Source organism: Periophthalmus magnuspinnatus, chromosome 7, assembly GCF_009829125.3.
Source record: "Periophthalmus magnuspinnatus isolate fPerMag1 chromosome 7, fPerMag1.2.pri, whole genome shotgun sequence".
In the NCBI taxonomy this organism is placed as follows: Eukaryota; Metazoa; Chordata; class Actinopteri; order Gobiiformes; family Gobiidae; genus Periophthalmus; species Periophthalmus magnuspinnatus.
Window position 1 is genome coordinate 15,130,927 of NC_047132.1, and position 16,484 is coordinate 15,147,410.

The 16,484-nt window shown below is 39.2% G+C and overlaps 1 protein-coding gene across 7 annotated transcripts in view; it reads right to left on the reverse strand.

Annotated features, from left to right (window-relative positions):
- The window catches only part of kazna (kazrin, periplakin interacting protein a), a 216,403-nt gene that overhangs the window by 20,586 nt on the left and 179,333 nt on the right, over window positions 1-16,484 (reverse strand). For 4 of the 7 annotated variants that reach the window (XM_055222894.1, XM_055222896.1, XM_033969850.2 and 1 more), the window contains 4 exons: window positions 9,738-9,874; window positions 8,940-9,110; window positions 2,872-3,061; window positions 192-328 (listed from right to left, as the gene is read on the reverse strand). In XM_055222894.1, coding sequence (XP_055078869.1) covers window positions 192-328; window positions 2,872-3,061; window positions 8,940-9,110; window positions 9,738-9,874 — 635 coding nt within the window. Of the gene's footprint in view, window positions 1-191; window positions 329-2,871; window positions 3,062-7,032; window positions 7,105-8,939; window positions 9,111-9,737; window positions 9,875-16,484 lie in introns of all 7 variants that reach the window. The other 3 variants (XM_055222892.1, XM_055222895.1, XM_055222893.1) reach the window with 2 other exon arrangements.

A 16,484-nucleotide genomic window follows, 5' to 3' on the forward strand; every position in this document is an offset into this window, starting at 1 on the left:
TCTCTACATAACTCTTCAAAACACAACTCATTTGCAAAGTAAAAAAGTGAACCAAGCCAGAGTGAGAATGACTAGGCAGCAGCAGTGGTGGTGGCAGCAGGAGAAGCAGGAAAAGCAGTCTATACAAACAAACAAAACAAAACAAAAAAAACGTGATTACTTGTGATGTTTCGGGGGCGGGCGGCTCTTACATTGCAGAGAGAGTGTGTCCGGTGGCGTGGAGAGTTGAGGTCGCTGGGCGTGGAGGACCTGTCTGCGTCCAGGGCCGAGGCGTCGGATGGGGCAGACGGCTGGCGGGAGTGACAGGGGCTCACCCGAACCGCCGCCACTGCAATGGGACGAGAGGCACAAAGCACAGGGCTGATGGGAGGGTGGGAGCAGCAATAGCCAACAGTGTCACAGGTTATTGTAGGTAGTATGTGGGCTTGAAGGAGATATGAGGGTGATGTGTGTGTTGGGTCGGTTGCTTTATAAAGTAAGAAAAAAAAGGGGGGGTATTATGTAAAATTTACTTTCTGGAGCTTTCTGCAATGTTATAACGTATATTTTTGCAATCTCTCCCAAGTCCAATCGTTAGAAGTACGATGCCTCTCCAAAGCTCAGCCCACAAACCTATGTCACCCATACTCCCACACGGCCATTTACCATAGATATACAAAAGAATGATGCTAAATATATACTGCAGCTACACAAACTTGATGCACTGTGCAAAAGTTTCATTAGCGAAAAGCACGGCAGTTGTAATATGATAGCTCTCTGAAGGGGGTGTGACTTAGCACTTATTAAATATGGTGTTTTTGGCAAATGCAGAATAAAAGGAAACATGGTGATCTAAATGTGTTATGTGTTATGTGTTATAACACCCCATAGAAGTGTAATATCCCCCTCTTTAAAGTGTAACCATCTTTGATAATGCCTCCCATGTAGTCACAGACAGCTGCTTCTGCATCACTCTAAGTCTACAGTTGGGGAAAAATGAACTTTGAAGCTCTTAAAATGACATTCTGTAACGTGCCTTTAGTCTCTTAGTCTTTGTGTTTGTCTTTGTCTGCGTTTGTATGTATTTCTCGGCAATTTGCCTTATTTTTCGTCAAACTTGGACTGCCAAATGCATTCTTATTCTACAATTAGAACTGCCTCCAGCGGTTTAGTTTTTATGTGATATGATTCCAATATAGCTGAACAGAAAGCGAACCAAACAAATAAATGATTGTAAAAATGCATAAGTAATCCCATTCAGTCTCATTTTTTTCCCTCAACCTAGGAAATGAATTCTACCGTGCGTAGTCGTAATTTGCAATTTATGAGGGCTTGCTCAAACTACTTTCATCTTTGCCGCAACAGTTTTTGAAATTGCACTTTCAAGTCCATATGTGCAATTTTATTCCCCCATCTTTCATTATGGGGGCATCTTACCTCCAAACCTCCTTTGCTTTCCACAAACATAAACAATTTTCAAACTTCTCTGATTATTTGCTTTTGTGTTGTTGCTAGGCGACTGTGCATGTCCTCCGAGAGACAGATGCTCGGCCGTTAGCGTGTACGTGATGTCCCTGCACTGCCCCTGTTTGAGCCGTGTCCAATTATGAGAACACCTCCTGACTCCCTGACTCCTCCATCAATAAACCCAGTCTGAGGAGGTCGAACAGGGCAGGGTGGGCTGACTAAACTTTAGATTAGTTCACTTTGTTTGGCGCACGCAGTCATAGTGCTGTTAGAAAGTATCGTGAGGCAGTTTTGGTGGAAAAAGTTGCTACAGTGAGAAAATGAAACGCAAAAGACTATCAAGATTCTGTGCATTTTATAGAAAAATTACATTTGAAAATTAAAATCTCTGTACCTGATTTGAGCAAAATGTGTCTTACCTTAGTGCAGATATTGTATAAGCAGCACTCAAGGTCAAAATAAGTCTGCTGCTTGTTGTCTGCCCCTAATTATAAAGCATTTTAATGTCCAATAATCAGGAACTACACTTTGCGGTATGCTATTTGTTTTTTAGCTTTACGGTTATGACGAAACTCTGGTCTTTGAGATAAGTGAAAAGCACTTATAAACTCATTATGATGAATAATTAGGATGTTCAGAATGCATAAGTGAGGAATAACTTTGGACCAGAGTTTTTAAAAATGTAGTAGTAGTAGTAGTAGTTCTGTTTTTCATGTTTATAAGACATACACCAGGTACACTGCCCCAATATTATCCAAAATTATAAAATAAAATATGTTGAAATCACTGAAATAAGAGAAATAGAAATATCTCAAAACAAGTCAAACTATCTAATTCTGACAAGTAAATGAATTTCACCTAGTTAAACCCATTCAAACCAAGACGTAAACAGAATTAACTTAGATATTCAAAACACTAATAACCAGAGTGGACACAATTTGGACTATTTAAACTTACTGAAATGAAATTGCATTGACAGTGAAATCCAGTTTTGATTCTCTTTGTGTGTTATGGGGACAAAAAAACCCAATCGAAATGCAAAAAACTGAGAAGTGGAATGTTTTTTATAGAAAATGTCGGTTTAGTTTAGCCGTTAGCTGGATGTAAACATAACATTAGGAAAACTTTTGTGAAGCCAGCGTATAATGTTTGAAAAATAAATAAATAAAATCCCAAAATGTATTAAAATAACTGCACAAATCTGTTCACAAACCAATATTTTCACGTGTTTTGCATAAGCTAAAGCCAAACCATGTTCACTGCCACAGAAGCATGGAGTGGAGCGTCTCTGGAGCGTCGGGAATGTACGGATGACACAAGTGAAGCACGTCCAATCCACATCAACATATCCACATGCACAGGGCCAATGGCTGAAGCTCCATGTACGTGAGAGAGTGACAAAGTTCAGAGGGGATAGCGGGTTACCTTGTCTGTCGCTGGGATGTCCCGTGTGCACGTAGAGCGTCTGCTGGCTCTGTCGTATCGCGGCGGTCAGGGGGAGGTCGGCTTGCATCACCCACTCCTGATTGTTCCCGTTGACCACTGCCTCGGTGGGCATGGCCAGGGAGTGCCGCTTCGGGACGTCCTTGGTGAGGGTGGCTAGGGACTGTTTGGCCTGGACACAGATTAGAATAAGTTAGAAAATGGTTGCAAATGGGAATGTAATAGGCTGTGAAGGACGATAAGTGTCAGTTCTGCCCATCACAGCTTGTTCAAAAACTGCACATGGCAATTTTTAGAGATAGAGTCCAGATATATCATCACAGCTACAGATATTAGGCTGTGTTTTAATATACAGTATGTCTTATGTTCTTATTAGCAGAGGTACCCAGCATTATTCTTGTAAATTAACTTTTTCCCTCTGAAAAATATACTGTAAAAGCCCCACTTTGTGACAAAAAAGAGCATCTAATAAAAAAGTATTAACATTTTAATAAAGTATTTAATTAGCCCCGATATCTCGTTGCCACCTTAAAAAGCTGTGCAAAAATTAATGCATTGCGTGCCAAAGGGTCTGTGAGAGCCAAGTTAAATTTTCTTACTTCCTCATTCTGCGATTTGCATATCAGATACACCAGCTTTACTTTCATATCCTGTAACGTTGGGGGAAAGAAATAAAAATATCGTCTGATCTAGAGTCTAGAAAAGTGGCATTGGCCCTGAAAAAAACACACACACGTAAAAAAAACCCATACACATCGATCGATCTCTACAATTTACAGTATATCTTTCTAAAATCATGTATGTGCCAACTTCTTACAAATAGATTTAAAATGTACGAAAGTGAAACCAAGAGCGCTCCCCAAAGTCTACCTTTACCACAAATCATTTACTGGACGTAGTGTAAACCAGGGGCACCCAAATCTTTTTCCTTTCCTCAACAATCCAAAGAGAAAAGTGTTAGTGTCCTGAGAGCCAATCCTACTTACGTGCCACATTTAGTTTATAGAGATGTATGATTAAATTGTCTTAAAGGTACAATATTACACAAAATTGACTCTTCTGAGCTTTAAACCCTATTATAATGCTATAGCCTCATCAAACACATACGTGGAGGTGAGTTTTTTTTCATTCACACATATTAGAGTAATCCTTTATTCAAAATGCTCCATTCCACCTTGTGATGTCATGGAGTGGTAGCTTTCAGCAGGGGCAGCGCCAGGCATTTTCAGTTGCTAAGATCTTCAGCGTGCGTGCTCATTTAACAAGTTAATTTAGATCCTTTTAACAATGGAGCGCACCACCCACCCTCTAACATGTTTGTTTCGGTGTTTTAAACCATTTTGAATTTTGTGTGCCCCCTGTAGTGACTTATAAAACCTAATATGGAGTTGCCTGTGTAATTGCTCACTTGTCCAGGTCTGATCCACAGCAAAAAGACGAAGTTTAAATCTGTCAACTGCCTTATATCTAACTGAAGAAGCAGCTTGAATGAGCAAAACATCTTCACTCCTAGAACAATTTGTCCAGTTGACAGATTTAAACTTTGTCTTTTGCTAATATGGAGTTTTTTTTTCTCCAATTTGTCTTATTTTGATCACCCACTGGTTGCCATTTGAACATTTTTTGTCAAAATTGGATGGTCTATGAGTGAGGAAAAACCTTTGGGCAGCTATGGGGGAACATTGGCCATTCTAGGGGTGGCTACTGCCGCCTCAAACCCACCCCTGGTTTTCAGACGCCTTTAACCTTTAGTTCAGTATAGATCAGCAATTCCAGGACTGACATTATCTAAATGATTGGATACATAGTGTTTTCAGTATCTGTGTGTTAAACATGCGCGAATGAAAAAAAACAAAAAACAAAACACACAACTCCAGGTATGTTTCTGATGAGGCGACAACACTGTAACATAAATCAGAAAATAGCATAATATGCGCCCTTTAAATTACTGCATTTTAAGGGCAATAGACTAGTTTGGTTTCCGTTCAGCACAAAATTTCATCCAAACAGAAATCTTACAAATCCCAGCATCCTTTGGACACCCCTGTTGTACACAATAGTCATGCTGCAGATGGCATAAAAAACACATAATCCAAGTATTGTAAGTGAATATGAAAGCTAAGGTGTTGACATAGAGTATATTTGGCAAACACAATTACAAATAACACAGAAATTGTTCATTAATATATGACTTTTTGCTTTTTCTCAGAAGTTGAAACCATCTGGCGTGTTAACCCGAGAATCACACTGCTACATTTGAGTTGAAATGCCAGACCTCCCTCGAGCATTTAATACGCTCTTATATATCTTCTGAAAAATGCGCTAGTCCCCTGTGTTGTCTACAAAAATCTTCTGCTTCAAATGATGAAAAATGCGGTTGGCTTCCACTGGGGCTCCTGCAGCACTAGAATAATAGAGCGTTTATACAAGTGTTTTCACTGCGTTGACATTGTCACAATTCAATTCCTTTTAGTAACAATGGGGGAAAACGCCTAGAGAGACATGCTATGCCTCTTTCAAACATCTTTTTCCATTTTTGGTTAATACTTTATTTTCATTTCAATTTTAGTCACACCAAGCAATCGGAAAATCACCACAATTCACTGCAATCTACCGATCACAAGTAATGGTGCCAATCACGGCCTTTGTCATGCAAAACACAACAAGCTCCAAAAGGTAGAATTAGAATGGACTTTTTGGTGCAAGCAGTTAAATGTTGGACGTAATTCAGGCTTTCATTGTCAGGGGCTTTGGGAGCACACGGGGTTGGCTGAGGTTAGGGCCATTGTTGTTCATCTTGGCGGAATGCACCACAAAAGCTGAAAACTGACATGAGATTAACATGACTTGAATTTATAAAGTACTTGACGCTTTGATTTGAGTAGTTTTTTTACAAGTTCATTATAAGCTACAATGTATGATTTGTTGCAAGACTTGCGGTTGATTGGTGCGTTTCAGACGACACTTTTTGGGACAGTATTGTTTAATACAGATGGGGCTGGTAAAATTAACATTGTTAAAATTCTGATTTTTGTCGTAGTAGAGCAGGTTCTTGGGTCTAGTCACTAATAACTCAATTCGACAGTTGAACACTTCATCGGGTGCATATGAAGGACATTTATGGACATATGTAGGACATTTAGGTCTTCCTCCTCCTCGCCTGGCCCTCCTCCGCCACCCTCCCTCCTCCTCGTCTGGCCGATTTTTCTTGTTTTCTCTGATTTTTCCTTTTTCCTTTTGATTTTCCTGTTTGTTTTTGTGTGTAGGCAGCACGGTGGCTGAGTGGCAACACTCATGCCTCACAGCAACAGGGTTTGGTTCGATCCCCGGGTCGCCCAGGCCTTTCTGTGTGGAGTTTTTCATGTTTCTCCCCGTGTCTGGATGGGTTTCCTCCGGGTGCTCCGGTTTCCCCCATCAACCAAAACATGAACGCCCTTTGAGCCAACTGTTGTTGTGATTTTGGGTGTTACAAAAATAAAATGAATTGAATTGAATTGAATTTATGTCACTTCCGGTGCGACGAGGCCTGTCCCATTTCATGCTCTCCACGAATGCTGCCGACAAATGTGCCCTGTGCTCTTCTTCAATGAAATAAAGACTTAAAAATAAAAATGTGATTATTTCGATGTACATTTTACATGTTTAGGTCATTAGGTCTGCAGCCGTCACGTTTGCTTGGTGACGTAACGTAAGCGATGTAACGTAAGCGCACAGACAGCAGGTGACGTACGGTCCGTGGCTTAAGCCTGTCCCATTTCAGCATGGCTTCTGCAGTCGACGGAGGCTACACGGAAGAGTACTCTTCGTCGACCGGGTACTTCAAAGTGTACAATCGTCAAATTGAGATACAGCCGTAGAAATGATCAGGTTCACCATCTGAGTGTATGACATCATCACGTCTATAATCTGAAACGCACCAATAAGAAATTTTCCATGGAGACAAGCACAGTTACATAGTGCCGCTTTAAATATAAACTAGTCAAACCTACTCAGACCGACATCATGTGTTTCAAGTCATTTTAACTCATGTAGATTTCATTTTTTGTAGCGCTGGGGAGTGTAAATATTAGGCCACATCATACGGGGGGAGTTGTCTGGGGAAAGGGACGTCATACAGCAGCTTTGGGCTCGGGCTTGTCTTACCACAGTGAACCTGGGGGGGCAGTCTCGGTCCGACAGGCGGTACTCCATCCTCTGATTCACATTGTTACTCATCTGGATGTGAAATATGACCAAGGCGGGGACATTATTGGTAAAATGATTTCTAAGTGGGATTCAATTTTTGTAATATTTTCAGAACATAAAAACTGTGCAGTAAACACCTTTGCATTATTTTTTTATGACACTACTAATTACCAAGGTGCTTCTTTCCTAAAAAATCTTGCCATTTTACTCATATTAATTGAATAAAAATAAATATTCAAAAAGAAATATCTAGTAAAGAAAAAATGAAAGTGCTGTAAGTAGAGGGCATTGTAAATATTTAAAAACTAAAATAGTAAAGAATCATAGTAATTGATGAGATTCTAAGAAAAACAAAAAAACTGATGCGATGAATGAACTCATTGTATGAATAGAGAAGCTCTGTCCTCGCGCTGGCACTTTGTCTCCAAAAGAAATGCAGAAAAATGGTTTTATTTAGTTTTTATTTCAAGGCTAAAGCTGACACATAATCACAACTATTTTTGAAATCTGCAACCTGAATGTGTAATGCTTATGTTTTTAGCTGTATTATTATACCAAAGATCTACTGTTGTGCTTTCCTCATATTTGATGATTTATGAGTTAAAGGTACAGTATGTAACTTTCTTACTGTAACTATTATTCCTGTATTATTACTGTAACTATTATTTCATGGAAAGAGAAAGATAAAACCATTCTTCATGGACACAAGCTGGATTTTCAGTGTGAGAAACACAACCAAAATGAAAAAAATAAAACCAAACATGCTTTTATTTTAGTCTATTTTTAGGCTAAAAAGTTACATACTGCACCTTTAACCGTGCTTCAAATGCAATGTTCCACTACAGAAAACACCACAACTAATATTTTAAAACTGTATACTTTTTTTTTTTACGTTTTTTTTTTTTTCTATACTTATTTATTTATTATTTTATTTGGTTTATTATTTACTTATTTATTTATTTTAATTTGTTTTATTTTTTTGGAGTTAACTAGATGTTTTGATTTCACTGTGTGTGCAGCACTTTGGACTTTGCAATTTGTTTGTAAAATGTGGTCCAAAAATGAAATTGATTGGAGATTTACTATCCAATGTTCCAATGTGTTTTTCTTCTTCCTACTGTCCTTCTCTCTTTTGAACATGCGCAATTTATTTTATTGACTTTTATAAATAGAATTTTTTCAATACCCTTTTGTGCATCTTTATACAATCAAAATACTTTCAAAATAAAATAACTAATTATAGTGTGCCCCTCTTGAATGGACACAGTAACCATTTTCAAGCCTTTTCAAGTTTTTCAGTCAGTCCTTCAACTTCCTACTAGGGATTCCTACTGCTCATGTTTGCACAGTTGTTCTGATGTTGTTGTATACATCTACCTCTATGACTATTTTATATTTTTTTACTTTATGCATGCCCTTATTTGTATTTATAATAGCTATATTTCTACTTTTTTAAATATTTACTATTCAGTGTTTTATGTTGCACTTTATCACTGAAGAAAGTTCCTAGTTTGTGAAGTTGTGTTCACTGACACTGGCAATAAAAGTATTCTGATTCTGGGACGGGCGATATATCAGTTACAGTATCGGTATCGCCTGCTATCGATCAATTTATTAAGTTATTGTCTATATTGGTATTGGATGATAGCAGTATCAGTATGTTACAGAGCTAAAACGTTCATTTGTGATCTTTACTGCAACTTAAGATAAACCTGTAGGCCTCGCTATGGATTTAAAAAACAAAATATCAGTATTTGCAAATATCAGAGCAGGACAATTACCGGTATTGGCTCAAAAATCCGTATCGGACCATCCCTTCCTCCTGCCCGTCTCCATATTCGAACCCTCCCCTGCCCGTCCCTCACCATGGCGAGCTCGGCCTCCAGCTCCTTGATGCGGTTCTCCTTGAGGTCGAGCTGAGTCCGAAGCAGGGCCGTGAGCTCCGTGGCCTCCTTGGTCTGCCTCCTCAGGTCCCACTTCTCTCTCTCTAGCAGGTCCTTCTCTTTGGCCAGAGCCTTCACCGCGTCCTCGCTCTCCTGGAACACACACACATCCTCAAGGAAGGGCTACAACCTTAACAGCCACATAGGGATCGGTCAAATCTGTACAATACTATGTAACATCTGATCTTTTTCAGTCCAAACCTTTTTTTTTTTACTTCATTGTAATGGCAGTTGATAACGCTACCTGAATGATTATAATGACTGCAATTACTGAGTCAACATACTTCTGAATAGAACAAAATAGTGACTAAATGACTGCTAAGAACACACTTTGCTCTGGAAATCAAAAATGAAGTATTCTTGAGTCCATGAGTCAAGAAAACAAACCAATGTGAAATGGAGGCTAAGCAAGGTGGAGGTCTGGTTAGTACTTGGATGGGAGACCACTCTGACTATCAGGTACCACAGTAGGACAGAAGTGTCTCTAATGGAAACTGGCATCGTGTCCTTAGGCAAGACACTTCACTCACATTGTCTAGTGTGAATGTAGTGTGTGTTGGTCATGGTCAGAGGGGCCAATGGGGCATGTTTGCAGCCCTCAGTCTGCCCCAGGGCCAATCTGTAGCTGCTTTGGTTGTCTAGAAAATTAAGTTAAATTAAATCTAGACTCCAAAAAGAAAAAGACACAATTTCCCCCCGGTCTCCCCACACTCAGCGTACCTTCCTGTGCTGTTCGTAGTTGCGGATGAAGTCTCGTAGCTGCTCCTCGCGACTCTCCAGTGTGGCGTACAGCTGCTGCATCTGATTCACCAAGTCCGCCTTCTCCGCCTTCAGACGCTTTCGGTCCGACTTCATGGCTAAAACACACAAAATATATGGATAATTGTTGAAGTTTTGATAAGAAAGTGTGAGCAAATAGCTGAACATGAAATTATATGTGTTCAGATTAATAGAGATGGTAGGAAGGACAGTGTATATATATCGAAAAGAGGAGGGACACTGAGTAGATGGGTAAAAGAAAGTTGCCATTTGAGCTGCCAGGAAACAATAGGCTCCAATTTCATGTCATGTTTGTAGTTTAGTGATAAGTAAATATGTTCTCATTATCCTCATTGCATTTACATTTATACAGTATTTGTTTGAACTGGCTTCGAGGGAAAAACAGCCTCTTCCAAGCATTTGCCAATAGAATAAAATAAATGGCTGAAATAATTTTTCAAAAGTATCTAAAATATCTATTTTCACACATATTATACAGTCATGTTCATTCTTCAGTCCTATTTCTGTGGTGTGTGGGTGTCTTCGGCAAACTAATGAATGGTGACTCACATGTCTGTTAAACTCCACTGGCTTCATTAGTTGCCGTCACTTCTGTCACTCTATGGATAGAAACTAAGCTGGTACTCAATGTGAACTAAATCAGAACTAAACCAGGACTGAACCAGGACTAAACCAGGAGTAAACCAGGACTGAACCAGGACTGAACCAGGACTGAACCAGGACTGAACCAGGACTAAACCAGGACTAAAAAGGACTTCCTGTGGCTTTGTTCACTGCTCTCTTCTGTCATGCTGAGTCTAATCCAAGCCCACGCAGCGCCCAGAGGAACAGGCTCCATATTCATTCACTAGATCACACTTATCTCCAGATACTGTCGTCTTTCTCCGCGGCTCAAACAAGTCCTCTGCTAACAGGACAGAAGCCAGCGATACTGACAGTGCTTCTATATCGCTCCATTCACAGAAGAGATTGAGTGGATCTTGGTTTGAGAAATTGACTTTGGTGGTTTTCAGATTCTAGTTTTCCCTATTGATTACATTGTACTTTGGCATGATATATCCAAAAAGTAAATCCACAAATGTTGGACCTGATCATTTGTATTGGTGACAAGACCATAGAATTTGCCGTATTACTACACAATTCTGCATTTTAACAGTATCAGTTTTAGCTACGTCCATCTGTATTAAATATTATTAGTCTGTAGAATGTTATGATGTCATCTAAAACCCAGCAATGACTATTTAACCTTTATGAATACATTTTTGACTGATTTGAACATTTTTTGGCACATTTATGAACACACAGAAAAAAGAAAGTAACACTTAAAAAAGAGTTTTAATAATAGGATTCTGTGCAGAGTTCACATTTTAAAATGTGCCCCCCCCCCAAAAAACAAAAACAAAAAAACAAACCAAAACAAAAACAACACAGCCCCCCACCGGAAAAAACAAACAAAACCCAAACAGACAAAAAAAAAAAAAACAACAACAAAAAAACAACAAAAAAAACAAACAAAAAAAAACAAAAACAAAAACTGAACTGTGGATAAAATTATGAAAAAAAAAAAAAAAAAAGATTTAATTCAGTTGCAGCTCTATTGTAAAGCCATATGTGTGGGGCCAAATACATATATCTACAATGGTCAAAACGCAATGATCTTTCAAATTAGTAAATGTATATAAAATTCCCGTGCAAATTCACAAACAGCAAAGTGTTTGGAAGTGGTCAAATATTTCACAACACACAAATAACTATTTCTAGTCACAAGGGGTCAGTAACAATAACTATAACTACCGTGTATATTGACACATCTTTGTACATTCAAGCCTCCTCCGTGCTTGAGCTCTCTTTTGTGCGTTTTCCTCACACAGAGCCACCCGTGTCTGAATAATGAACCACATCACACTTTTAATTACATGTCTTATGTGTTAACAGGTGTCTGGGGAGAGCTCAAACTCTCTCATTATAGTCAACTTACAAGGACATGTTCCTCTGGCCTCTATTATTATAACAAGTACTAAAGGAACTATAGACATTATGGAGAACCGTTTTTATGCTGGTTCCTAATTAAAAACCTAAAGTTCATACCTTTACTACAACTTTAACCACACACAAATTGATCAGTTCACATCCTGCATCATTCCTATACTGCATAACTACTATATAGTCTGAATTAAAGGAATAATAAGTCGTTTTCAAAGACAGAGTGCAGTATGTGATCTCCACAGACCTGACTAGTCCCGATTTCTTCCTGTGGGGCGATCTTAAAGAAAAGGTGTTTGTGAATAAACCTCAGACAATAAACGACTTAAGACGTAATATCAAGGATCAAATAAGAGCCTGGAAATGCTTTCAAATGTTATGCAAAGTGTGTTGGATCGGGCTAATCAGGGTGAAACAGAAAATGGTGGACACTTAAACAACATTATTTTTTAAAAATTAGGTCATTTTTACTTCCCCTAGTTTAAGTTCACTTGTAAGTGAACAATTATAACTGTATATATTGCCAAAAATCTCAGAAGGTTCAGTTTACCTATTGCTAAAATTTGGTGAGTGTAACTTAAGGATTATAGGAGCTATTGAAGATTTAAAAGTGTCGTTGACTGTATATGTACTGTATATTAGACTCCTCGTGTGCATTAAGGCTGCAACTATAGCCAATTAATTAATGTAGCAATTATTCTTTCTGATTAATCGATTAGTAGTATAGCCCCGAAACACAATATTTTTAATGAGATTTGACCCAGATAAATCCAAAGTAATGCAACCCTGATGGAGTATATTTCCTGTGTCATTTTGGTGTAATATTTGGTTTGTCTGAGTCATAAAACCTCTTTACAGTCCATATAATTATCTTTGTAGTCCAAATAACGATTACACGATTACTAATAGCTGACAGTTATTTCAATACCTGATCAGCTGCAATTAATCATTTACCTTATTTCAGCCCTATACTTCCCTTGTCACTTTCTATAAATACTCACCTCACGTTTGCAAGAATAAAACTGTTTTCAGAGATTTATGGTTATGAATTCCTTGCAATCTCACTCTCTCCTTAATAAAAATATCTAAAACTCAAATGCATTTCCCATTTGTGTTCCCAATTTGCCCCCACCAGAGCCTTACTGCCCGAGAGGAAATCCCACACCTGCACGAGCACTGGGGGCCACGTTTAGAGCCAGGAGCCAGGAGACAGCGCGGCCCACATCCTGCACCTGTGAGGCCCTGACACACTGAGGACTCTTCAGGCGGAGCACAAGGGAACCAGTCAGAGTGGACATGTCAAAGAGCCATTCACTACAGGGAGGGGGATAGTGATCGTGAGGGAAGTGAAGAAATCAAACTGAAGACACCACACCACGGGTTTGACTCACTGAAAACAAATGTCAGAATCCTACATGAAGTCTCGAATCTCCACTCAAAACACGGCAGCATAGAGTGTATAAAGAAGTGAACGAACCGAGTGTGACGTCACCCACAGCGTTCGACTCCAGCCAAATGAAGCTCACTGATGCTGGCAGTTATAGAAGTGAATTTGGAGCAGAGTTTATAGTTTATTTTGTTGTGGATCAGACGTCGACGACTGAGGGAGTACACAGATGTGGACCACGAGTATCATAGCAAGACCACGAGTATCATAGCAACCAAAGAGTCAATCCGGAGCGAGGCTGTTGCAAACGCTAGCAGGAGTGACCTCGTGGAAAGAAGGTGCCGGATTTGTGTGTTAACGTTCATATTTTGATTTACAGACAAAATCCAGAAATAAGAACACCAGGATCAGGTAAGGCAGGGTAATATGAACATTTTAAGACCAAAATGACGAGCCTGACAGCAGCAGTTACAGAGAGAGGCGACGCAGTTTTTTGATAGAAAGTGAATTGGAGCCAAAGTTGACAGAGCTGGAAGCACTTCCTGTTGGGAGCATGGCGGCTAGCAGGTTAGCTATGTCTATTTATATATACAGTCTATGCGCTTGGGAGTGACTGATGTATCTTTACAATTATTTTCCTATAGATGCCTTTTGAATTAATACAGTGATCTGAGTGTGTGTGATGTGACGGGGGAGAGCATGTTTGGCCACCAAGCCCAGTTACAGGTCAGAACTGTGGAGAGGCCACCCTTTGCATGCAATTCCAGGAAAAGCAATAACATGTCCATGGAAACAAGTGACAAACCCCTCCATCAAAAAAGTTACATAGTGAAACTTTTACAATGATAATGAAGAGGATAAATTAAACCAGTCTTTAACACTATCTTTGCTGGCATTCAGTTGTAATACAAATAATTTAGTATAGCTTAGAGGAGTCTGATATTGTTAATGATAAGAAGGCAAAGCAATAACATCCCCATATCTCCACGGAAACAAGCGCAGGGCACCTTCACCAGAAAACACCTTTAACAATAATTATGCTCAATGATTATGTCCAGATCCAAATAAGCCCCTGAAGTACTTTTCAGATGATTTGAGGTTCTTTTTTTTTTTTCCAGGTTCATGGTAACATCTTGACTAAAGTTTTCGAGTTCAAGCTTCGGCTTTGAGTAAACAAAAATAAACGCACAAATTTAGTAAGAAATTGATTTGTATTGATATTGTTGACTAAAAGGTGTATAATGTCACTACATTTAACGCTTTAACAAATGAACAACAATTGTGTGAAATGCTTTTACTTTTGTCAGGATTTGGGTTTTTGGTGTGGTCTGTGCCGTTTTTCCCCCTCTCTTCTGTGATTGGAGCTGGGAGGAGATTCTGGCTCCTCCCACACACACCTGCAACCCATAACCTTCACCTGTTATGACTAAAGGACTGAGGACCCCACACTCTGGGCCACATCGTCTCGTCATCTTCCGTTTTTTCTTCATGTCTTGCTCCAGTTTATTCGTTCGTGTATCCACCGTGATCCCGCTCCCTGGAACCACTCTGCGCCTCCGTCTCCGACCCAGCTCTCCACGACCGGTACGAACACCCCAGCCTCTGACCCGGCGACCCACGGCCTGCTCCAACGACACCGCTCCCAACTGTCTACTCTGTCTACCTTCATTCACATTCCTGTTGCTGCAAATAAACTCTAATGAACTGTTTCCCGAGTTTGTATCTTTGTCCCTCCATCAGTCTTTATGACAACTTTAAACTTTGAAAGTACTTTTTTTGGTACTAAAATACTTTTACTCAAGTAGATGTCTTCATGTGATACCTTTTCTTTTACTTGAGTGACTTTTTAGCTCTGTATCTGTACTTTTATTTAAGTAACAAAATTCAGTATTTCATCCACCACTAGAATTCATTTGCAATAAAAAAATATATATATAGTTGAGTATATTTTAGAGTAGAGTGATAGAAGAGTTGTGTTCATTGTATCAGTCGTCCTGTGTTTGGTATTCAGTGCTGTAAAGGCCATCTGCTGACAGTCTAATATTTCACCAACACTGGATTAGAGTCTCATAACCACACTGAGAGGAGGATTATCGGGATGCAGGTTTCATCTTGTCAGTAATACTATCCCCACATGTTCGCTAGCTAGCAGCCAGGCCTTTCCAACTCGGCAACGTGTATGCGGAGTTTATATGTTCTAGTTTATTCAAGCTGTTTTAACTAATTTGGACACCTGCTCTAAGTGTTTCCTGTTGTAAAATTTGAATAATGTAAGAGACTACAAAACACTTAAAGCATGTAACTTGTTAGCCGAAAAATACAAAAACATTTGCTCCCTACTGCGATTTTGCTTAAGATTTTCCTAGTTTGATGATTTTGGTGAGTTTTACGTGTTAATCTACGCTCCTACCCTCACCTGTGGTCATGAGCTTTGGGTAATGATCGAAAAAAACAAGATCACAGATACAAGCTCAGACTAGAGTCGCTGCTCCTTCACATTTACAGGCACAGGCATCGACAGGCCAGGAAGGAATTGAACCAGTGTCCCCAAATGTAACGTGTACCGCTCTCCAAATAAAGGTTTTTCACGGCTTTTCTAATTTTGTTAAACTTTAAATTGTCAACAAAATATTTCTCTTTTGTTGCTATGACTCATCTGACAATTGTAAAACCAACCGTGCCGGGCCGTGTTGACAATAGCCTCTTTTATGATTCTCAGCTGGGTATTTGGGTAAAAACAGTGGATTTTGTTTTGCCTCCCGCTGGGGTTAAATATGTTGTCAAAGGAACAGAATGGTGAAGGACGGAGCTGTTGTGGGCTGTGAGGTAAACAAAAAGCAGGTGTGCGAGGTTCAGTGGAGCTCCGGTGCAGGTCTTTAGTGGTTAGAGTTAAAACAAGCAGAATAGCTAATAGGAAAGAATGTTTTTTAATTTTTAATTATGTGAGAGGAAGAGAGGGATTTTCATTAACTACTTTTTTAATTCTTTAAAGATGCGTTATTATGCTTTATTTGGGTAGTTGGTATTAAACTATAACATACGCAGATTAGTTTATAAGTAAGTTTATAAGTTCATTATGCAGAACTGATCAGCTCCATCTCTTCATTGTGGCATTTCACTATAACAAGCAGCAGATAAAGCATACATACGCTGGCATTTATGTGTTTTTATTGCTTAAAAATGTTTACAGGACATTTTTTAAGTCTACATGTAAGACCCAGAGTGTGATTTAAAAAAAAAATCACAAGTGAATACAATGCAGTGGGCGACATGAAGATGGGATGAGGTGAAAACAGACATGAGCACTCAAGCCTCAA